Source organism: Canis lupus, chromosome 9, assembly GCF_011100685.1.
Source record: "Canis lupus familiaris isolate Mischka breed German Shepherd chromosome 9, alternate assembly UU_Cfam_GSD_1.0, whole genome shotgun sequence".
Lineage (NCBI taxonomy): Eukaryota > Metazoa > Chordata > Mammalia > Carnivora > Canidae > Canis > Canis lupus.
In genome coordinates this window covers 15098781-15120139 of record NC_049230.1, presented here as the reverse complement: position 1 = coordinate 15120139, position 21359 = coordinate 15098781, and the positions used below count along the sequence as shown (strand labels likewise).

The 21359-nt window shown below is 44.3% G+C and overlaps 2 protein-coding genes across 6 annotated transcripts in view; one reads left to right on the top strand and one right to left on the bottom strand.

Moving 5' to 3' along the window:
• Positions 1-17330, bottom strand: part of SMARCD2 (SWI/SNF related, matrix associated, actin dependent regulator of chromatin, subfamily d, member 2) — a 36463-nt gene extending 19133 nt beyond the window's left edge. Inside the window, exon 1 of one of the 2 annotated variants that reach the window (XM_038546902.1) lies at positions 17193-17330. The gene's annotated coding sequence lies outside the window, so the exon portion shown is untranslated. Of the gene's footprint in view, positions 1-1152; positions 1317-17192 lie in introns of those variants that run through there. The other variant, XM_038546901.1, reaches the window with a different exon arrangement.
• On the top strand, positions 1704-14002 carry LOC480476 (intercellular adhesion molecule 5). 4 transcript variants are annotated; one of them, XM_038546897.1, is made up of 8 exons: positions 1704-1839; positions 6580-6655; positions 8839-9105; positions 9964-10284; positions 10537-10815; positions 11345-11614; positions 12308-12550; positions 12739-14002. In XM_038546897.1, the coding sequence occupies exons 2-8, from the start codon at positions 6601-6603 to the stop codon at positions 12945-12947; spliced, it is 1644 nt and encodes a 547-aa protein (XP_038402825.1). In that variant the 5' UTR covers positions 1704-1839; positions 6580-6600; the 3' UTR covers positions 12948-14002. The 4 variants fall into 4 exon arrangements, with proteins under 4 accessions (XP_038402825.1, XP_038402827.1, XP_038402826.1 ...); XM_038546898.1 differs by lacking the exon at positions 1704-1839 and adding an exon at positions 1849-1997; XM_038546896.1 differs by lacking the exon at positions 1704-1839 and adding an exon at positions 2262-2318.
• Positions 17331-21359: the final 4029 nt, after the last annotated feature.

The following is a 21359-nucleotide window of genomic DNA, read 5'->3' as shown; positions in this document are numbered from 1 at the left end:
ATGACATTTAAAAAAATGACATTCAAAAGTACCTCATAAAAATAAGCAGCTGGAAAATAAAAATCCTGTGGTTTCCAGCAAGGGGTGATTATGATGTTGACTGGGTAACATTTTGCAGAAATATATTTTTTAAGATTTTATTTATTCATGAGAGACACAGAAAGAGAGGCAGAGACATAGGCAGAGGGAGAAGCAGGCTTCCAATGGGGAACCTGATGTGGGACTCAATCCCAGGACCTGAGGATCATCACCTGAGCCTAAGGCAGACACTCAACCACTGAGCCACCCAGGCGCCCCTGCAGAAATATTCAACATGAATGAGCAAAACCCATTCAAAACCATAAAAGAGAAATGAGAGTAGCTTGAAGGGGTGGCTATGATAGGTGTCACCAACTAGGCTCGAATAAACCCTGGCAGTTTTAGGGGGAGTAGTCAGGAAAGGCCTTTCTGTGATTGCAAAAGGAAAACAGACGACCCTTTATTGAACACCTATTTAGTGTCAAAAACAATTGAAAGCACTTTCATATACATAAATGTCGTTCCTTTTGACGGAAGAGGAACTAGAAATTATGTAACTTGCCCACAGTCCCAAAGCTAGTAAGAATGGAAGAGGAATTTACAGACACGTCCGTCTGGCCCCAAACCTTCTATTCCACGTGACATTCTCCCTCAAACTGTCAGAACGAAAGGATGCAAAGCATCAGTGCAATGAGGGTACAAGAGACGCTTCTCAGACAAGAGGCCGCTCACTCATTACCTCGAATAAATAAGCCTTTATCCATAAAATGGAGTTAACAGTCGTGCCTTCCTCAAAAGAGTCACAGTGAACGAGATGGGGAATGCACGTAGTAACTGGTGCCCGGAAAACAAACTCCCAAATCCCCAAAGTTCACTGCGCCAAAAACTCAGCCCAGGGCCCACGGTCAGACGAGGACCGAGGGAGAGCCAAGCACACAGCACGACGCCCCTGAGAACGGCCCAGTCTGGGCACAGGAGCGTGTTCCTGAGAAACGAGCCTCGGAAGACGTTCGGCATGACCGGAGGACAGGGGTCTCGGGTGGGGGGCGCAACAGAGGATTTTACTCACCCCCATTCTTACGGCTTATGGGTAGCCCGTGGGCGGGGGAGCAAGAGCGCAGGCACGTTCCTTACCAAGTGAGGAAGGGAATCCTCCTTCACTCTAGCGTGTTACTTGTATACGGAGAAACGGGGGCGGAGGGCACAAAAGGGTCTTTTCGGATATTGGCAAACGGTTCCGAGGTACTCATTTCCCTGGACACCCAGGAAAAGTCCTCCGTGACCCCAACGGGATTTCTGAGCGAGGCAGGCACCGAGCCCCAACGTCAAAGAAGCTGCGTGCGCAGCGGCTTCCCGCGCGCGGGCCCGCACCTGTTCAGGTCGTACCACCTGACCAATAGGCACAGGGGCGCACGACGCTTTGCTTTTCTTATAGTGCCATTATTTGCCATAAAGACCCTTTCTCTTTTGTTTTCACTTTGTTTCATTTAGTGGCTATTATCCTTGGTCAAATATGCGCTCTCTGCCAAGCAAGATACGGGCTTCTCTACCCGTATCTTCCCCGCAAACCCCTCCTGTGGTTTTAGCTTCCTGGGCCGCCCCACTTGTCTCCGGCCAACCCTTGCTAAGCTTCTGCGTCGACGTCACGAGTTTCTAGGCAGATCAGGAAATCCTCGGGCCAGGAGCTCTCGCGCGCGCCCCCTTTTGGCGGTGCGTTCCAAACGGTCGGAGCGCGTGGCGGGTTTGCCGGCAAGTCAGCGGACCCCGGCGAGGCGGTCGAGGCAGCGGAGGAGCCACGGGAGCAGCGAGGAGCGGCCCTGAGTGAGGATTTAGGTCTAGGATTTAGGACTTGTGTGCCGCCGCTCGTGCCTGGGCCTCCTCCGGCTTTCCCGTCAAGTCTGCGGAGGTCTGACCCGGTGTGGCGGGCTTCGCCTTCTCACGCGGCAGCGGGCCGGAAACCCTGAGGAGCCTTCACCGATGTATTATTTTCCCCCTCACGTCTTTAATGTTTTAAATACTTTCAGCCCTTAAAGGCTTCCGCGCCCATCGGGCCGAGAGCGTGGGAGCCACGGTGTGTGCGCAGGTGCGCGCGAGATCCGAGGCGCCTTCCGAGCGGGACCGGGCCTCGAGCGCCACGTCCCTCAGTGTCTGTAACTACTGTAGCAGCCAGAACAGTCGGGGGTGGGGGGGGCAGTAGCCGAGCAGGCCCGAGGAGGAGTGAGAGCGGCGGCAGCTGGGGCGCGGGCTGCGGCCTGGGCATGGCGGAAGGCAGGCTGGTGGTGCTGGGCGCCTGGAGGAAGGTATCCTGAACCCGGGGGCGGGGCAGGTGGAGGGCACTGTCCCCAGAGCAGGAAACGAATTCAAGGGAATTCGAGGGAAAAGACAGTGTAGAGGGTGGGGTGTGACTACCGCCTGGCTAGGAAACTGCGAGAAACCCGGGGAGGGGGGGGGGGGGGGCGGGGCGGGCAGACCTGAACCGGAAATCCAGGCGGGCTAACCCTGCCAGAGCAATCGCGGCGGCAGATCCGTGTTTGTGGCTCCCCTCAACTGCCTGCGCTCTTCCTGCAGCCCCCACCCCTTTTTAAGATTATTTATTTATTTATTTATTAGAGATACAGAGAGAGAGAGAGAGAGAAGCAGGCTCCACGCTGGGAGCCTGACGTGGGACTCGATCCCAGGTCCCCAGGATCACACCCTGGGCTGAAGGCGGCGCTAAACCTCTAAGCCACCGGGGCTGCCCCTCTGCAGCCCTTTTTGGGGCTGGATTGTAGGTCTAAGATTTCAGACCCTTTAACTCTTGAGTTTGGGATCTCAGCTACAGAGCAAGTAAGCCAAAGGAATTTTAAAAAGATTTAAAAATCATTTCCCCTCAGAGATGCTGCTTGGTTTCTTCTTAGGAAAATGAATGAACGTCAAATTGTACGTTCCCAGTACCTGATCATAACCTGCCACGTGAAAACAAGGGTGAAATGTTAGAGCTGTGGGGATAGTTGAGGGGGAAGGAGCACGTGAAACAACACAGAACAAAGTATGGTCAGTGCAGGAGTCTGAGAACAAAAGAATCCCACCCCCCGCCCCTCCCCATTCCCCACCCTCCTCACCACCACCACCCCCCCGCCCCGCCCGCCGCATTTTCTTGTATCTATGTGGCATATAGTAGTGGCAACCAAAGGGAAAACCCAACTAACATGACTTGTAGGGATCAAAGACGAGAAATGGTGGGGTTTTTTTTTTGTTTTTTGTTTTTTGTTTTTTTTTTTTAGCTAAGGCTCTAGGAGCAGAATATAATCCATAAGATTCACTCATAGCAAGATGAGGTTTGCAGAGAGAGGTAACAATCAAGTTGAGGAGAGATACATGAAATAGAAGGAGCTCTTGGGTTAACCTCGATGCAGAATGGTTTGTGGCACTGTGGTCCCATCAAAGCACAGATCATCTAGATTCACTGACTATTTTAAAAAGTAGAGCAATGGTAAGCACTGCACTGTAGTCAGCATGCCTGCATTTGAATCCTGACTTCACCTGTTAATTAGGTGTGTGATTTGGGGTAAGTTACTTTACCTCTCTAAGGCAAACTCCTAACCCCATCTCTTCATCTATAAAAGTGGCAATAATCATAGACTTGCTATGAGATAACTAAAGGAAGTCACTCAGCATGGTGCCTGAAACACAGTATATGGTTACTAAATGTTAAAAGCTATTAGACAAGGTGTGATTAAGAAGGAGTCATTGAAGTGAGATATAGATCAATAGTGAGTGCCTACCTTGGAGTCGATGTTAGGAGGAGAGCACTTTACCTCAAGAAATTAAAAAGTAAATGGGAATTTACGTCCCAAAAGCGTCCAAGTTAATGTGACTGGTATTTTTTTTTAATTATATAGCTAAATGAATGTTATACGTGCCTGTCAAACAGTGGGAATGCCATTTTCCTCTGCCCTTTCTATGCTTTCAAAATATTAGATATGAATAATTGATATTTCTAAGTATGTAAATGTGAAAAAAATTTAGAACGCTGCTATTTTTATTGATCTGTAACAAACTTTAAGTAAGACCAGTATGTTTATGATGCAAACACAACCTTTAGCTTCTATTTCCAACTGGAACTGAGCTCCCCTGAACATCTTCTGTATAGAAATTTTGCAACTGCTACTGCCTTCAGGCCCTTGGATTACTGCAGTAGCCTTCTAACAGATCTCATGGCCATTAATCTTCTCTTCATCTTTCTTTTTTCCACACACTGCTAGTGTTGTCATCTTGAAAAATAAAGCTGATCATCTCTCCCCCATGCTTTAAAAGCTCTGTAAATTCCTAGTTGCCTACTCAATTATATCTGTACTTCTCTAACTTTATCCCACAATTCTTTTCCCTGTAAGCTACCCTCTACCCATATTGAACTTCTTGAATTTTCTCAAGTAAGTCTGGCCTGACCTTTTCTCCATATGACTTTATCCCCTAATAAACTTCCAATCATAATAGAAAACCCAGTTCAAAGGAGTTCTCTCTGATAAACCTTCTCAACTCCTCAGAGAGAAGTAATGATTTCCTCCTCAATGCTCCTTGATCAATTATCATTATTGGCAGCATCAGCAACAGTGACACAATCAGCATCATCACCAACTTCTTGAATCTTAGCCAGGAATTGGGCTAAACAATTGGTTTGACTTAAGTCATTTAATTCTCATTTTACTCACCGCCCCCCAAATTTTTAGAACACTTGACATAATATTGTTATTTTGATTTGTATTTGTCTTTCCCAGTAACTTCTAGGAATTCCTATTGTAATTGGACAAATCTTGGTAACTTCAGTACCTCACTAAGAGCATGGAATACTGTAAATGCTCGATAATTATTTGCTGAAATAATGTTTGACTATAAGCAATTCTACTAAGAGCTCTTATACTTTTTCAGAGTTGTTATCACTTAAAACTCATTTTGAAATTTCCTTCAGAGTCTAGGGTAACTTTAGAATGTCTTCAATGATAGGAGATCTTTCTTGGGAAGAGACTCAGAGCTAAGTCTAGTGAATAAAGTGTCAGAGTCATATCATTTTTGCTCAAAAAATAATAGTTTAATAGCGACTGATTTTTTTTTGTGTAGCCAGTTCTAAATCACTTCCAAAAAAGATGAATAATTGTGTCACTACTGGAATAAATGTATGGCTTTCCCAGAGTATTTTTTTTTAATTTTATTTATTCATGACAGAGAGAGAGAGAGGCAGAGACACAGGCAGAGGGAGAAGCAGGCTCCACACAAAGAGCCCGATGTGGGACTCGATCCTGGGACTCTGGGATCACCCCCAAGCCGAAGGCAGATACTCAACCGCTGAACCACCCAGGCGTCCCTTTCCCAGAGTATTTGAAGAGTAACATTTACTAGGGAGTATAAATTTTGATATGCCTATTATCTAATGCATGTATATAAAAGAACCCCCCCCCCCCCGGAAAACAACATCTTTCAGACCAGCATATAAGTAAAGATACCTGTGTAAAACCCAGTACCCTCAAAAAATTAGAGGGTAATTGTTCATTTAATGGAATACCCATAGTATGCTAGGCACTACACCAAGTGCTGGAAATGTAAGATAAGTAAATTATATAGCCTCTTGTCCTCAGAGAATTCCTAGCATAGTAATAATTTCATTAAAAATAATTCACTAACATGAATTGCATTTTAACATACATAGCTTCAGAAATCATGGTTGGCATAGAGTGAGGTATAGCCATGTATAGAAAGTGACGGATTGTGAAGTGGTACAGGGTTGGTCAAGAAACTTAGAAGAGGGGAGCCCTGGGTGCCTCAGCAGTTAAGCATCTGCCTTCAGCCCAGGGCGTGATCCTGGAGTCCCGGGATCGAGTCCCACATCGGGCTCCCTGCATGGAGCCTGCTTCTCCCTCTGCCGGTGTCTCTGCCTCTATCTCTCATGAATATATAAATAAAACCTTAAAAAAAAAAGAAATTAGCTTGAGTGGGATTTTGAAAGAATAAAAATTGATGTAGATTGGTGGAGAAAAGAGAATTAGACATTTTAGTCTTAGCCAGAGTAATAATCTAAAGGTTGATTGGTGAACATGGAAACAGATCAGGAAGAGATGGATTATTTTGAGGGATATTTCATAGAGGTCATGAGGAGACAGCCCTGATGAAACATTTCTCCCTTACATCAGAGAATGGGACTCTAAGTGACCATGTTTCTAGATTCAGGGTCACTTTCTATTGGACAGTGCTAGATAAACAGTGTCATTTCTCTAAACTTCATTTTTTTATGTTTTCATGCTAACAGCCTATTGACTCAAATAGATGGAGGCATATATGTAAACAGATAAGTGCAATACAGGCTTATACAGGACTCTCACTTAATCTGATAGCTAATAATTATTTTCCTATGTCCTTTTGGTACACCCACACCACATCACTGTTACTCTTGTTGCTACAATTTCTCCAGATTATGCACGGTTTCGGGAAAGGGTTATTACCTTTGATAATATCAAAGAAATAATTTTCTATATCCTTTTTCTTTTCTTTGGTCACTTTCTCCAGCATTATTTTCTCCTTTCTCTCCAGCTTTTGGGCCTTCTCACAAGGATGGAATTGCTAGTCTTTTGTGTCTGGGCCCTGCTGGCCTTGATCCCTTTCCCAGGTGAGGCTATTTGGACAGTTTCTTTCTTTTTTTTTTTTTTTTTTTAAGATTTTATTTATTTACTCATGAGAGATACAGAGAAAGAGAGGCAGAGACACAGGCAGAGAGAGAAGCAGAGAGAAGCAGGCTCCATGTGGAGAGCCCGACACGGGACTCGATCCCGGGTCTCCAGGATCACACCCTGGGCCGAAGGCAGGCGCCAAACCGCTGAGCCACCCAGGCGTCCCCGGGATAGTTTCTTTAGCCAATATGTGCCAGGGTGCAGGTGGCTGGCTAATGAGAAAGAGAATAAGAAGTAGTGAGGTGAAGGGGATCCCTGGGTGGCGCAGCGGTTTGGCGCCTGCCTTTGGCCCAGGGCGCGATCCTAGAGACCTGGGATCGAATCCCACATCGGGCTCCCGGTGCATGGAGCCTGCTTCTCCCTCTGCCTGTGTCTCTGCCTCTCTCTTTCTCTCTCTCTCTGTGACTATCATAAATAAATAAAAATTAAAAAAAAAAAAAAGTAGTGAGGTGAAAATTCAGTATTTACTTGTCTGGACCCTTGGGGGAGATTCCTATTTTGGGATCAATTAGGACACAGAATCTGTAGGTATCTCTGGCTTGTAATTGAGGAAACCAAATACAGAGACAGGATAATAGACCATCAGAGAGAACTCTGCCTTAAGAAATATGCCTTCTTTCCCTGACTTCCTGCTGCCTGAGGATTGTCCTATTTTTCCTATTTTGAGAATATTTTTACTTTTTTTGCCACCTTTTTAAGATTTTTATTTATTTATTCATGAGAGACACAGCGACAGAGAGAGAGAGAGAGAGAGGCAGAAACACAGCCAGAGGGAGAAGGAGACTCCCTGCGGAGAGCCCGATGTGGGACTCGATCCCAGATCCTGGGATCATGCCGTGGGCCAAAGGCAGATGCCCAGTGGCTGAGCCACCCAGGCGTGCCTCTTTTTGCCACCTTTGGTGTCATGAAAAGCTACAATAGGGTCTTGATAGGAGAGGGCCCATAGCTCAGTTGTGAGGAGCGAGTTCTTTGGAAGGGAACTGGAGCCTTAGCGAGTAACACTGCTACATGAGCTGTATATTCCTAGAAGGGTCTGGTATTTGGGAGATGAAACAGATGGTGGACATGGAGTAGCTAATGGGACCTGTAGGAAAGCCTTCAGGAGACTGCCTTTCTTACCTATGTCAGGCATTTAAAATTTGCCTGATGTCTCTCTCCTTGTACCTGAGATTTCCCTAACAAACTAAGCTCTTAAGCACCCAAAAACATCTGTTGCCTTGATAGCAAAGCAAAAAGGAATAGTCTCATTTTGAGGAGAGGTGAAAAGTTCCATGAGAAGGTAATGACCCTAGGAGTCACCTTTAGCCCAGTGATTCTCCTAATTTGGTGTGCATAAGGGTCATCAGGAACGCTTGTTCTGTTAACGTGCATTATTTCCAGGTCCCCTTTTCACAAATTCTTAATCATTCAGTCTGAGGTGGAACTAGAATCTGCAGTTTTACAAGCACCCCAGGTGATTCTGGTGAAGGCAACCTTTAGACCATAATTTCAAATAAACATTTCTTTGAGGTATAAGTAACAAAGCTCTTTTCTCCAGGCCTAATAACCCCTTGAGAGCCCTCAGCAGCCAATTCTGGGAGCTTCCAAGACACTGGAAGCTCAGAAAGAGAATGGTTTCCTAGGCATGAGTTTTAAGAACTCCATAGTTTCCAAGATGACACTAATAGAGAACTCCAGATCCTAGAAAGATGATGAGTGGAGAGAATGGTGGTGGAATCAGGGTGCTAACTTGTTCATTAAGGGTTTTTTTTTTTTTTTTTTTTTTTTTTTTTTTGTCTGGTTCCTTGTAATTTTTTCTTCAGGGTAGCTTTCTTATTTCTTTTTTTTTTTTTTTTTTTTTAAAAATTTTTTATTTATTTATGATAGTCACACAGAGAGAAAGAGGGAGGCAGAGACACAGGCAGAGGAAGAAGCAGGCTCCATGCACCGGGAGCCCGACGTGGGATTCGATCCTGGGTCTCCAGGATCGTGCCCTGGGCCAAAGGCAGGCGCTAAACCGCTGCGCCACCCAGGGATCCCCCAGCTTTCTTATTTCTAACCATCAAATAGAATAGGCTTTGTATTTTATTTGGGTCTTGTGGTCATCACCAAAGTCTTTGGCATATGTGCTTGATCATTTCAGGGGCGACAGAAGAGATATTTGAGGTTTCTGTTTGGCCAGATCAGGCCCTGGTAAAGTTTGGACAGTCCCTAATGGTCAACTGCAGCACTACCTGTCCAGACCCTGGACCCAGTGGGATTGAGACTTTCTTAAAGAAAACCCAGGTGGACAAAGGACCACAGTGGAAGGAGTTTCTCCTGGAGGATGTCACAGAGAATTCTATTCTGCAGTGCTTCTTCTCTTGTGCAGGGATCCAAAAGGACACAAGCCTTGGCATCACTGTGTATCGTGAGTAAGGCTGAGGAAGAAGGGAAGAATGGGGGAATAAGACTATGTCTTATCTAGGGAAAAATTAGAGATTTCTTTTAGGGGAGAGAATTAGGGACCTTAATAGAGATTTCTGTTATACTGTAGGAATTTTAGAGCCAATTACTTGTATTTCCCTTTGGTGTAGGATTTTAAATTAGGAGCAGACCATAGAGGATATCCAGACATTGTGTTTGAGCATATGTTCAAGTATAGGAGGCATATACTAATAGTGCTAGTTTATAGTATATGATTAGTGCTAAATTATTTGACACAAATTCTTAAATAGGGATTGGAGAAAGGAGGGTCTTTTGGGGCTAGGGTAGTTGGAGAAAGTCTTCATCGAAAAGGGACTCTTGAGCTTCACTCCTGCATAATAGTAAGGATTTGAAGTGATGAGAATGGGTGAGGAAGGTCTTTCAGGTGGGCAAATAGCACTGGCAAAGATATGGCTGTAAAAATAAGTGATTTCTGTGGGATAAAAGCTTGGTAAACTAGTTTGTATGATGCTAAGGAGCTCCTCAGAAGCTGCTCATACCTGTGAAGCACCTCTGGTAAGAGATAAAAGTTCTCCAGAAAGGCAGCAACAATCAATGCAAGGGACTTCCCCTTCAACGGTCATATTTTCTTGACTATGATTTTAGCCACCTTTCATGGGCAGAAGAAGAGCCAGAAGACTGACTTGTTCCATGTAGGGCAGGGTTGGCAGAAAGCTGACACTGTTGACCAGGTGGTTTAAGGGTCACAGTCACCTTGTTTCACAGGCCTTCTGTCCTATATCATTTCTTTCTGAAGAGGTGAATATCCTTCTCTCATCAAGCCCCCCCTTTTGTCTTAAAGAGCCGCCAGAGCAGGTGATCCTGGACCTGCAGCCTGCATGGGTAGCCGTGAATGAAGCGTGTACAGTGAAGTGCCAAGTACCCAGTGTAGCACCTCTGGAGAACCTCACCCTTACCCTTCTCCAGGGTAACCAAGAACTACATAGAAAGAACTTTATGAACTTGGATGTGGCCTCCCAAAGAGCTGAGGTCACCATTAATGTCAAAGCCCAAAGGGAGGATGACAGGTGTAATTTCTCATGCCGTGCAGAACTGGACTTGAGTTCACATGGTGGAGGGCTCTTTCACAGTAGTTCAGCCATCAAGGTACTCCAGATCTTCGGTGAGTCAGAGCCTAGGTTGTGGAAGGAGCCTGAGGCTCGTTTCCTTGTCTTACTTTGGCCTTTAGGACTAAGTTCCCACAGAGTTTAAGATGAGGATATGAGGGTAATTGAGTTCTATCTCTACTTGGGCCTTAAACTTACCCTGGGGGACAGAGAGCCTTAAGCCACACTCCCTTCCTATATTGTGGAGATCCTATATAGCACATGATTTATCATGGCTTTTCTCCTTTCTTTCCTTCATTTCTTGGCAGAATTCTCTCAGAGCCCCCAAATCTGGGTCTCCCCACTTCTGGAGATTGGTATGGCCGAGGCTGTGAGCTGTGAGTTGACTAGGGTGTTCCCAGCCAGAGAGGTCATGTTCTACATGTTCCTGGGAGACCAGGAGCTGAGCCCTTTTGTCTCCTGGAAAGGAGACATGGCATGGGCCAATGCCACCATTCGGGCCATGGAGACTGGTGATCAGGAGCTGTCTTGCCTTGTATCTCTGGGTCCAATGGAACAGAAAACAAGAGAGCCAGTGCATGTCTATAGTAAGTGACCTGCCTCTTTTCCTTCCTCAGAGGGTAAAGGTGGGGGGTTTCTCTGCCCCTAAAAACTTCCATAGTAAAGTCTTGGTGATTCAACAGCAAATATCCCTACTAACCTTTCCTAGGTACACTCTCAAGTGAGCTTTGTCCGATGAGTGCAGGCAGGTTGGAGACCTGCATTGAGACAATAGTTCAGCCTTCACTTGGTTTCTCTAGGCCATCCTATTTACAGAGTGATTTTGGGTCCTTCAGCTTGTTTCTAGAACACCTTTTTGAGGTAAAGAGGAAATCTCTAAGATGAAAAGCCATCTTGCTGTCCTTGCCACAGAGGCATAGCCAAATGTAGCACACTGCATTTGTTGTAAGAAGAGCTATGAAATTCCCAAATCTCACTGCTCCTGCCGTTCAGCACAGAAGCAGTAGGGTATCCAAAATCTTTCCCATCTTGTCTGCCTAGATACCACACCATCCGCAGCAAGAATAGCTGTGAGTTTTGAGAAATATGTTTGGTTCTCTTTTCCTTTTCTTACAGGCTTCCCTCCACCAGTCTTAGAGATAGAAGAATTATACCCATCGGCAGGGACGGACATTAATGTGACCTGTTCAGGGCATGTATTAACATCACCCAGTCCTACTCTTCGGCTGAAGGGAGCCCCAGACCTCCCTGCGCCTGGGGAGCCTGCCTGGCTTTTACTTACGGCCAGGGAGGAAGATAATGGCCGAAATTTCTCCTGTGAGGCCTCTTTGGAGGTTCAGGGTCAACGGTTAATCAAAACTACTACAATGCAGCTCCATGTCTTATGTGAGTAGAGGCCTGAGCTTTCTTGTCAAAAAGGGGTATAATAGTCTCTCATTTCCAGAAGTCCTGGCCAGCAACTTCATTATTAGAGTTGCTACAATTTTCTCATTAAAATAAAATAATCAAAGGAGGAAATAAAATTAAAGTTCCCCAAGCTTATCTTAGCCCCAGGAAAGTAAGCTGGGAGAAACATGAGGGGGAACTGGGAACAGAAAAGAGACTGCAAAAAAATAAGTAAATAAAAATAAAAAAAGAAAAGAGACTGCAAGGTGATCAGGTGGTATTAGTTGAGGGTTGATGGCCGAGAACACAGGAAGTGATAGTTGAGAGTTTATGCTGAGAAGGGAAATTTCCACATAAGAATTTGTATTTTGAAAAGTAGAAAATCCCTCGTCTGTGGGGTCACCCTTGCCCATCTCCTCCCTCACTGAGAAGCAAAGATGGGAAGCAGGGAAGCCACCATTGACAGGACAGTCCATATCATTTAGTCTGAATCCATTAAAATGCCTTTGCTGCATCTCAGACTCTTTTGCTGCTGGGAAAAGAAAGACAACAGTGGTCCTTCCCTTAGAAAGGAAAGCTGTTGGGTAGAAGGGACACAGCATTTGAATTAGGGGAGGAGAGGGAACATCACATCTTGGTGAGGAAGGAATGTGGCACACTGAGCTCAGCCCCTTGGGGGACTGTCATTTCCAGACCAGCCTCGGTTAGAGGAATCTGATTGCCCTGGCAACCAGACGTGGGTGAAAGGGACAGAGCAGATGCTTGCCTGCATCCCAAAGGGAAACCCAACTCCAACCTTGGTATGTACCTGGAATGGAGTGATCTTCAACCTTGACGAGCCACAGAAGGCAACCCAGAACCACACGGGGATCTACTGCTGCACAGCCACTAACCAGCTGGGCTCTGTCAGCAAAGACATTGCTGTCCTTGTTCAAGGTGACTGTGGCTCCCCGGGGGGTGGGGGGGGGGGCCTGGGGGTGTTGGGATTCTTATCCAAACCTGGGAAGAAGTAAAATTCCAGTGGGCGGGGGAGGGTGAGACTGAGAGGTGAATGTGGCAGGCTCAGGGAGGGGGGACTCTCTTGCCCTGTAACCTTCTGAGCTCTCTCTTCTGTGCTTGGGCAGGACTGGATGAAGGAATCAGCTCCACCATCTTTGTCATCATTATCGTTGCCCTTGGAGTGGGTATTATCACCATAGCACTGTATCTGAACTACAAGCCTTGCAAAATAGAGAGGCGGAAATTGCCCTATAGGCAGAAAGAGAAGAACAAAGAGGAGGAAAGCCAGTTTGCTGTTCAGCAAGCAGAAAAGTGCAATGCACATAATTGTTAAATGGAAACAGCTCTTTGGTTGAAGGCAACCTATACTACTGGGGTTTCCTAAGGGAGGAAAGGTGGGGAGGAGAAAGGAAGAGACATTACCTTTGTGTTCTACAGTCCCACAAAACAAGTGTTTCAGACCCCCATGTCCCTTGTATCCCATCCATCCACAAGCTCAGCTTCTCCAAGTTCACTCTAATCACTAGGAATTTCAGTCTCAGTGTCCAGCTAATGAGAGGGCCTCTTGCTCCTTGCTGTGCACTTAATCAGTTCACTCACTTAGTCCCCAAAAGAGGATCCTGTCCTTTGCTCCCAAACATCAGACTGTAGAGATAGTTGGAAATATCTCAGAAATGCAACTCATTTCTCATGACTGAGAACCAGTTTTTTAGTCCACAGACAGGACTTCAAAGGGACTGTGTACCAAAGAGATAGGAATCAGAAATTTATTCCTGCCTACACATTCCTCTGCTCCTCTAACCTGGGGTTCTGGAGTGCCGGCTCCCAGAGCTGAGTCTCATAACACCATTAAGGGTCAGTGGCTGGTTAGGCTTCAACTCATTAACCATCCATTATGTGCCTTGGAGGAGTATAAAAGTCATAAATTCCACATTGGGTCAGATAAGCCACTTACCTAACACCATGTTCTGTCCCTGAAGTGGAAACGAGAGTTCTTCCATTAAATTGGCCTCATAGGTTAAGGGCTCCGAACATTTTTGAATTCCTCTTCATAATCCACTATAAAGTAATCATCTGTGAATTTGACATACTGATTTTTTAATCTTACAGGCCCTTAGGATAGAGTTCCAATGTTTATCCTCCCTTTCCATAAAGAAGTACATATTTTCATTTGTCTGCAAACTATTCCCTTTAAGCTTCAGAACAACTCCTGAGACAATGTTTACCATATGATCTTATGATTCAGCTTTCTTCTCTGTTCTGTGATTCCTCTCTACAGAAGACCAGAGGAGTCCTAAAACCACATTTTTTTCTCCCAAGTCAGTCATATATGGGTCACTAAGATGTTGGGTACAGTAAAAAATAAAAGTGATTTTACAATATCTGAAAGTATTTCTCTTCTGTGTCATTTTTGAAATTTTTTATTAAGCCACATGGTTGCATTTTGAGTAAAGTTTCTAAGAAAAGAATGCTAAGTGGGTAGCAAAAACAACTGGCCCAGGGCAGGTGGTACATCAGCTCAGGGCAACAGCTTGTTTGACTTGCCCTTAATACTAAAGTTCTGTCCTCCAGATAGAGGTCTGCAGCCTTCCAAATTGTAGATACTAGCAAGAAAGAAGATAGCATCAGGCATCAAAGTGAAAAAAAAAATCATTCTTTTCAGAACTTCCCTGAGTCTGGGTTATGAATTAGGTATAAAAATAACCCTTTGATTTCAACACATACAAGGCAGTGTGGATACAATTGTGAACAAAATAGTGTTCCTGCCTTCTACAAGCTTATAGTCAATGAGGGAAGCCAGAGCAAGTCAACAAGAAATCACAATTGCACCTTAACTCCCATAACTGGGAAAGCACAGGTCTTTATGAAAACACCTGACTCAGGATCAAGGACGGCTTCCTTGGAGGAGATTGGAAATACCTTGTTTGATTTTGTAAAACAGCACTCCCTCCACCCCCCCATCAAATGACCTCATCCTCAATTTTTCCACTAAATGCAGTAGCCATGGCTCTCTCCTCAGGTGAGAAAATTACTCTTCTGAATTGAGCACTTAGGGAGATAAGGCAGTGGGTTTAAAAGAAAAGAGTATAGAGCAGCCTAATCAGGAATCTCCAGCCATTTCAGTGTCGGGATCTGCTGCATCAGGTCTGTAGTTAGCTCACAGAGAGAACCCGCTTCAAGGGCCCCATGCCCTGAGGCACTTTGGGGGCACCTGGAAGAGCCTAGTGGCTTCTGCCTTTGCTTCTCACTGCCACTTGGTGTCACTGTTGACAGGCAGTCCTACAGGGTCCATAAAACCTGGTACTTTCCAGGTCCACTGCCACAGATCTTTCAGGGAGGACAATTCACTTCCTCAGGGCTTGATCCAGCTAGGGATGATTCCTTGCATGAATTTCCAGGGTTACAAATCTCACTACTTTAGATTCTCCATCCAGTAAGGCTCTTCAGATTTCAGTAGGCCCTTCCCTATGTAGTCTTGGAAACTTTGGTCCCTCCCTTTCCTTCTCCAGGGATCCACACCACCAGGGGGCAGGCACCCCCTCCTAGTCAATTCTTAAAGTACAAAAGATTGCTTTAAGTCTCTTTTCCAGAATAATAAAGCTGGTCTCTGCCCACTCTTCTAAGGGAGACTGCCTTTTCTTCAAGGGCCCCACCCCTAAAAGGTTTGCATATACTCTTTTTCTGAACAATGGGCTCACACTTAAGCGCAGTTACCCTGATTATCTTCAGAGGAAGAGAGCTAACTTTAATACTTCAAAAATTTATCCTCTTAAGAAAGTCAAGGTGACTTTCTGGTGTCTTTATAGATCCGAGAAAAACAAGTTAAATCTTCAGTGGGACCTTCTTACTATAGGGATAATAATACTATTTACCTATTATAGTATTATAGTTGAAAAGCAATGAAATAGTATTTATTTAAAAAAACACTAGCACGGTGTTGTACACGTATTCACAATATCAAATTTTATTACACTAATGATGCTGGTGGTTGTCATATCCATAATCATAATAAACTCAAAGCAAGAATCAGAAGACCATAGTACCTATGGAGGGCCACCAAAAATCACATACACCACAGACATCTCTTTTCTCATTTCCATCATGCTCTCTCTTCCTATTCCTTTCCCTCTTTCTTTCTCTACTTTCCCCCTTTTTTGTTCCCTATGATGTAGGACTACTAGTAGGATGACTAGTTGTACCAATTTGCATTGAGCTAAGGGGTTCTGAGAAACTAAAATTAGTCTCATGCAGATCCGGACAATTAATGACCCTTACACTGATATCACAAAGTACTCCTCATGTTTGCTGGGGCCTCCTGAATTAAAGCTGCGAGGCAAAGTATCACGTTTGTTTGACCCAGAAGACTCAGGTCCTGTCATTCTGAGGAGGACTTGTGAAGAAAGGGAAGAGTGGCATTTATGCTCTCAAATGCATATAAAGGATCGAAACACAGTATGTGTGCTTCAGCAATGCTGATGTAAGTGCTAGCCTTAAAAATAAAACTGCCCGTTGTTTTGCCAGAAAAAAAAAAAAAAAGGTTATTGGAGAATAGCAGAGAATTCCAATCCAGGACAAGTAAGCTGTAGCAAAACCCTAGGCAAGTCTGCAGAACAGAAAAGAGGACCCGCTCCTTTATACAGAGGAAAGGTGAAAGTTGGGAAGGCTATTATAAACAAAAAGTCCATTGGAGTAAAGTGGGAGTTGGAAGTATGGTGGCTTCTCATTGGCTGGGCTGTTGCTGGGGGAAGATGAAAGCCTTTCCTCCTCCTGAGCACTTGATAAAAGAAACATCCAGAGACAAGGTCTGTCTCCTGCTGGGTCTGCAATTGCCAAGTGATAGGGTGTGAGAGGCTGCCAGCCTCCAGGATTCCCCCTTTTTTTTTTAAGATTTTATTTATTTATTCATGAGAGACACACACACAGAGAGAGGCAGAGACACAGGCAGAGGGAGAAGCAGGCTCCCTGCAGGGAGCTGGACGTGGGACTCGATCCCAAGTCTCCAGGATCACGCCCCTGGCCGAAGGCAGGTGCTAAACTGCTGAGCCACCCGGGCTGCTTTTGTAAAATTTAAATTCAATTAGCCAACATTTCGTACTCAATTCCTTTCTAAACAAGATTTCCTTTTATTAGTTTTCACATTTCTCCTTTTTGATCAAGATATTTCTTTGAAAGCATCACTGATCAAGAGTAGGGTCCTCCACATGTAGTGGTTTTGTCCCTCAGTACCAGGAAGGACCTTTCCCAGTCATCATGTCCTAAGTTGGGGGAAAGGACCTAGCAGTTGGAAACCACTTAAGCCACATTTGAGTAATAAGGAAGGTTAGGAAGGAGAGCTCTCAGGTACTGCCCATCTGTAGTCTGTATCAAGACTGTAAGTGCTGGAGATCATCTCAAAGCATTCAGTCAGCATCACCTTATTGAGTACATCACTTTTAAAAGTCTGATAGGCAACGAAATAACAAAACTCAAAATAATTACACAAAACAGAAAAAGTAACATAACAATTGGGCATTGTATGATGTTTTTAAACCAGGACTAGGTCTGAAAATAGCGAATTGAAAAATTTATATGCACTTACTCAGACTTAGGGGAGAAGGGTTCTCCTTGTGAAGGCAAACCGGGAGTCATGCATGCCTCCTGGAAGTCTCTGCTTTAAAGTGACCATGAAAGCAGAATAGTGGATACTGCAAGAGTACACTGAGAGAAAGAACCTGGTGCATTTGGGAAGATACAGTGTAGGAATAAACATGAAGCAATAGCTGATGAACTTTTTGCAAAACAGCCAACTTTCAAAGCAGTATTGTTTTCTCAAAAGAACTGTTTGAACCAAATGTGATATTGACAATACAGCCTCAAAGGTTGCAAAGACCATGAAGTTCAGAGACCATAAATTTGGATAAGAGTCTAATTCAGATAATAGTTCAGATGAAAGAAACCTTTTGTGAATTCCGAACCTTCTAATCCTTCAGAAAAAGCAAGTGTAAGATGAATTTGTCCTGGGATCATGATGAGGCTGTTCCCAAAAGCCCATAATCAAAAGAGATTTCTCCCTTTCGGATGGGCTTAGGATATGCAGACAGGGCATTATCTTTCCACAAAAAAGAAGCAATAGTGAGAAAAATGTATACAGGCCTGTCCAGACATCTCAGGAAAGTGGTCTCATCAGATGTCATCTGCTTCAATTCTAGGAAACCTTTACTGTCAGGTCACCAGAGTGCATATAGGTCCGGTCAGGGTTTGGTGCTTTCTTTAGATGTGTCATGTGAATCCAAGGGTCTATTCTCTGGAGTCTGGTGGCATAAGGGTTGGTTAGAAGTTCCTGATAAAGTTCTTTCCAGCAAAGTTGAAGAGAGCCTTTCCGGAGGTGTCTTTTTTCAACAGATGAAACTCTAGGTTGCAAGGTGTGAGGCTTAAGATTGTCATCTCCCTGGAGCATACTGTGAAAAGACTGTAGCGAAGTAGTTAGGCCTTTGCAAAATAAGTGTATCTCCTTTTGTCAACTGGGGGTCAGAGGGGGCAGAGGCCAAGTGTATCGGACATCCTGTGACTACCTCAAAGGGTGAGAGTCTGCGAGTTCCAGAGATGGTAGATCTGAGATTTAGGACTAATGGCAATGCTTTTGGCCAACACATTTGAAGGATTTCTCCAAATTTTGCCAACTGACTCCTAATAGTGCCATTAATCCATTCAACTAACTCCGAGGACTGAGGATGGTACACATAGTGAAAAGTGCTGTTCCAGCCAACAGCACAGACTTAATGAAGCACCTGACTAGCAAAATGGGTTCTCCAATCACTATGCAGTTTGAGAGGGGTTCCTCAGGTAGGGATAATTTTTTTTTCTTTTTTTTTTTTGGGGGGGGGTAATTTTTTCTAACAGAATTTTAGCCACAGAAGCAGCACTGGCCTGTCCCAGTGAGAAACGTACAAACCATGACTAAAACATTTATATCCATGAGAAAGGGAAGCCGAATGGAATCCATTGGAACAATCTGGTTTCCCTGGATTATACTTTACACAGGTGGGACAAGAGAGGTAGGTACTTTTTGTGACCTTGTTAATACTTCCCCATCAATATCAGTTCATGAATGCTATTATTTTGTCAGTAGACCAATGTTTTTTTTTTTTTTTTTTTTTTAGTAGACCAATGTTTTAATGCATGTACAGTGCTACATAATGTAGTAGGAAATTTAGAATTTCTGATAGGGCCAGATTGTTATATGGTCCAAACCAGACGTCTCTCTTTATTGAGGCAACAACTACTAGATTTCCAATATTGTTTCTCCCTCTCTGGGGCCAATTATTGGGTATCTCTGGTCCATTTTTCCAAATTATCATTTGGGAGAACATCACTTTGGAACATGACAGAGGTGTAGCTTTTGGTCTCCTCGGGAGCACTGTTTTTGGCGGAAGTATAAGTGGGTGGTTTATTTTGGCCTCCAGGGAATTGAGGCTTGAATGCCCAGGACTCTTAATAATAGTCAGAGCAGCCAGCAAAGTATGGCATCTAATAAATTTTGGACATAGAAGCCATTTTTAATCTTATTCCCATTGGAGGTAAAGACTGTTTCCATAATATTCCAAAGTCATGAGCAACTCTCAAAGCATACCAACTTTCAGTTTAAATACTAATGGTTTTATCCTCAGCTAAGTTACAAGCTGGAGTAAGACTGTATCATTGAGCCTGTTGGGCTGAATTAGCCAAAGCTAAAGCTGCAGTCTCAATGATTTTAAAAGGAGTTGCTTTAGCATGCCCAGCACAATATTTACCATCCTTTAAATAAGAACCATCAGTAAGGGGCGCCTGGGTAGTGCAGTTGGTTAAGTGTCTGACTCATGATTTCAGCCTGGGTTGTGATCAGGGTCATGGGAAGGAGATTTGTGTCAGGCTCCATGCTCAGCATGAATGGAGTTGGCCTGGGACTTTCTCTCCCTCACTACTCCCTCCCCCACTTTCACTTGAGGGCTCTCTCTTTCTCTAAAATAAATAAATATAATAATAATAATAATAATAATAATAATAATAATAATAATAATAAAGTAAGAACTATCAGTAAATCATGAAAAAAACCTTCATTAGTTAGAGGAGTTTCCTGTATATTTCCATGGGGGAGAAGTTGTCAAAAAGTAATCTGTCATGGGACACCTGGGTGGCTCAGCAGTTGGGTGCCTGCCTTTGGCTCAAGTCCTGATCCCAGGATCCGGGATTGAGTCCCACACCAGGCTCCTTGAAGGAAGCCTGCTTCTCTCTCTGCCTAAGTCTCTGCCTCTCTCTCAGTCTGTGTCTTTCATGAATAAATAAATAAATCTTAAAAAAAAAAAAAAAGGAATCTGTCAGAATTAAGCTGTTGTGAGCAGTTTTGTCTGGGTCTAGATGTAGTTATTGTTTTGAGATTAGGTGCCCTAAGTATAAAAACTGAGTTTGAGCAAACAGCTTTTTTTTTTTTTTTTTTTTTTTGAGACCTCATGTCCCTTTAAGGCCAAAAGTTTTAACAGGTGGATGCTGTCTCCTGTGAAGAGGTTTGAGAAAGGGAGCAGAGAAGTAAATCATATACAAATTGCAACAAAGTAGAGCCTGCAGAAAACTTTCTATCACCCAAATCAGCTTTTAAGGTGGTGAAAAGTAAAAAGGACTCTGTGTATAACTCCATGACTTACTGCCCAGGTGCGCTTCCATTCTTCTCAAGTGAAAGCAAAAAGGTATTGGCTGTCCTTCTTCTTCTTCTTCTTCTTCTTTTTTTTTTTTTAATTATTTATTCATGAGAGACACACAGAGAGAGGCCCCGAGATAGGCAGAGGGAGAAGCAGGCTTCCCATGGGGAGCCCAATGTGAGACTCGATCCCGGGACCATGACCTGAGCCAAAGGCAGCAGCTTAACCACTGAGGTACCCAGGTCCCCCAGTATTGGCCATCCTTATCAATGGAATGGTAGAAATGCAATGGTAGATCTATTACAGTGAAAAATCTGCCTTCGGGATCCCTGGGTGGCGCAGCGGTTTAGCGCCTGCCTTTGGCCCAGGGTGCGATCCTGGAGACCTGGGATCGAGTCCCACGTCGGGCTCCCGGTGCATGGAGCCTGCTTCTCCCTCTGCCTGTGTCTCTGCCTCTCTCTCTCTCTCTCTCTCTCTCTTTGTGTGTGACTATCATTAAAAAAAAAAAAAAAAATCTGCCTGCAGTGGGAATGGATGTCAGTAGCATAGGGGGCTTAGGAACAACAGGTGCCAAGCGATAACAAGGTTATTTATTGCTCAGAGGCCCATCTTCAGCTACTGGGCTTTCTCACAAGTAAAATAGTGGCATTATAGGGACTAGTGCAGGGGATAATGAGGCTCCGAGCCTCGTAATCTTCTATTATAGCCTTGATGCCTTGGAGGGCTTCTTTATGCAGTATTGATTCATTCTGAGAAGAGATTTTGGGGGATCTATTTGAATCCTGATGGGAGGTGCACTGTGGATTCTGTCAGTATCACCTGAAGATGTTGCTCATCAAGAGGATGATAGCTGGGCGCCTGGGCGGCTCAGGGTGTGATCCTGGAGTCCTGGGATCAAGTCCCACATCCGGGTCCCTGCATGGAGCCTGTTTCTCCCTCTGCCTGTGTCTCTGCCTCTCTCTATGTGTATCTAATAAATAAATAAATAGATAAATAATAAATAAATAAATAAATAAATAAATAAATAAATCTAAAGAGAGAGAGAGAATGGTACCTGATCCAAGAGGAACAAATGATATGGCCCCCCCAGACTT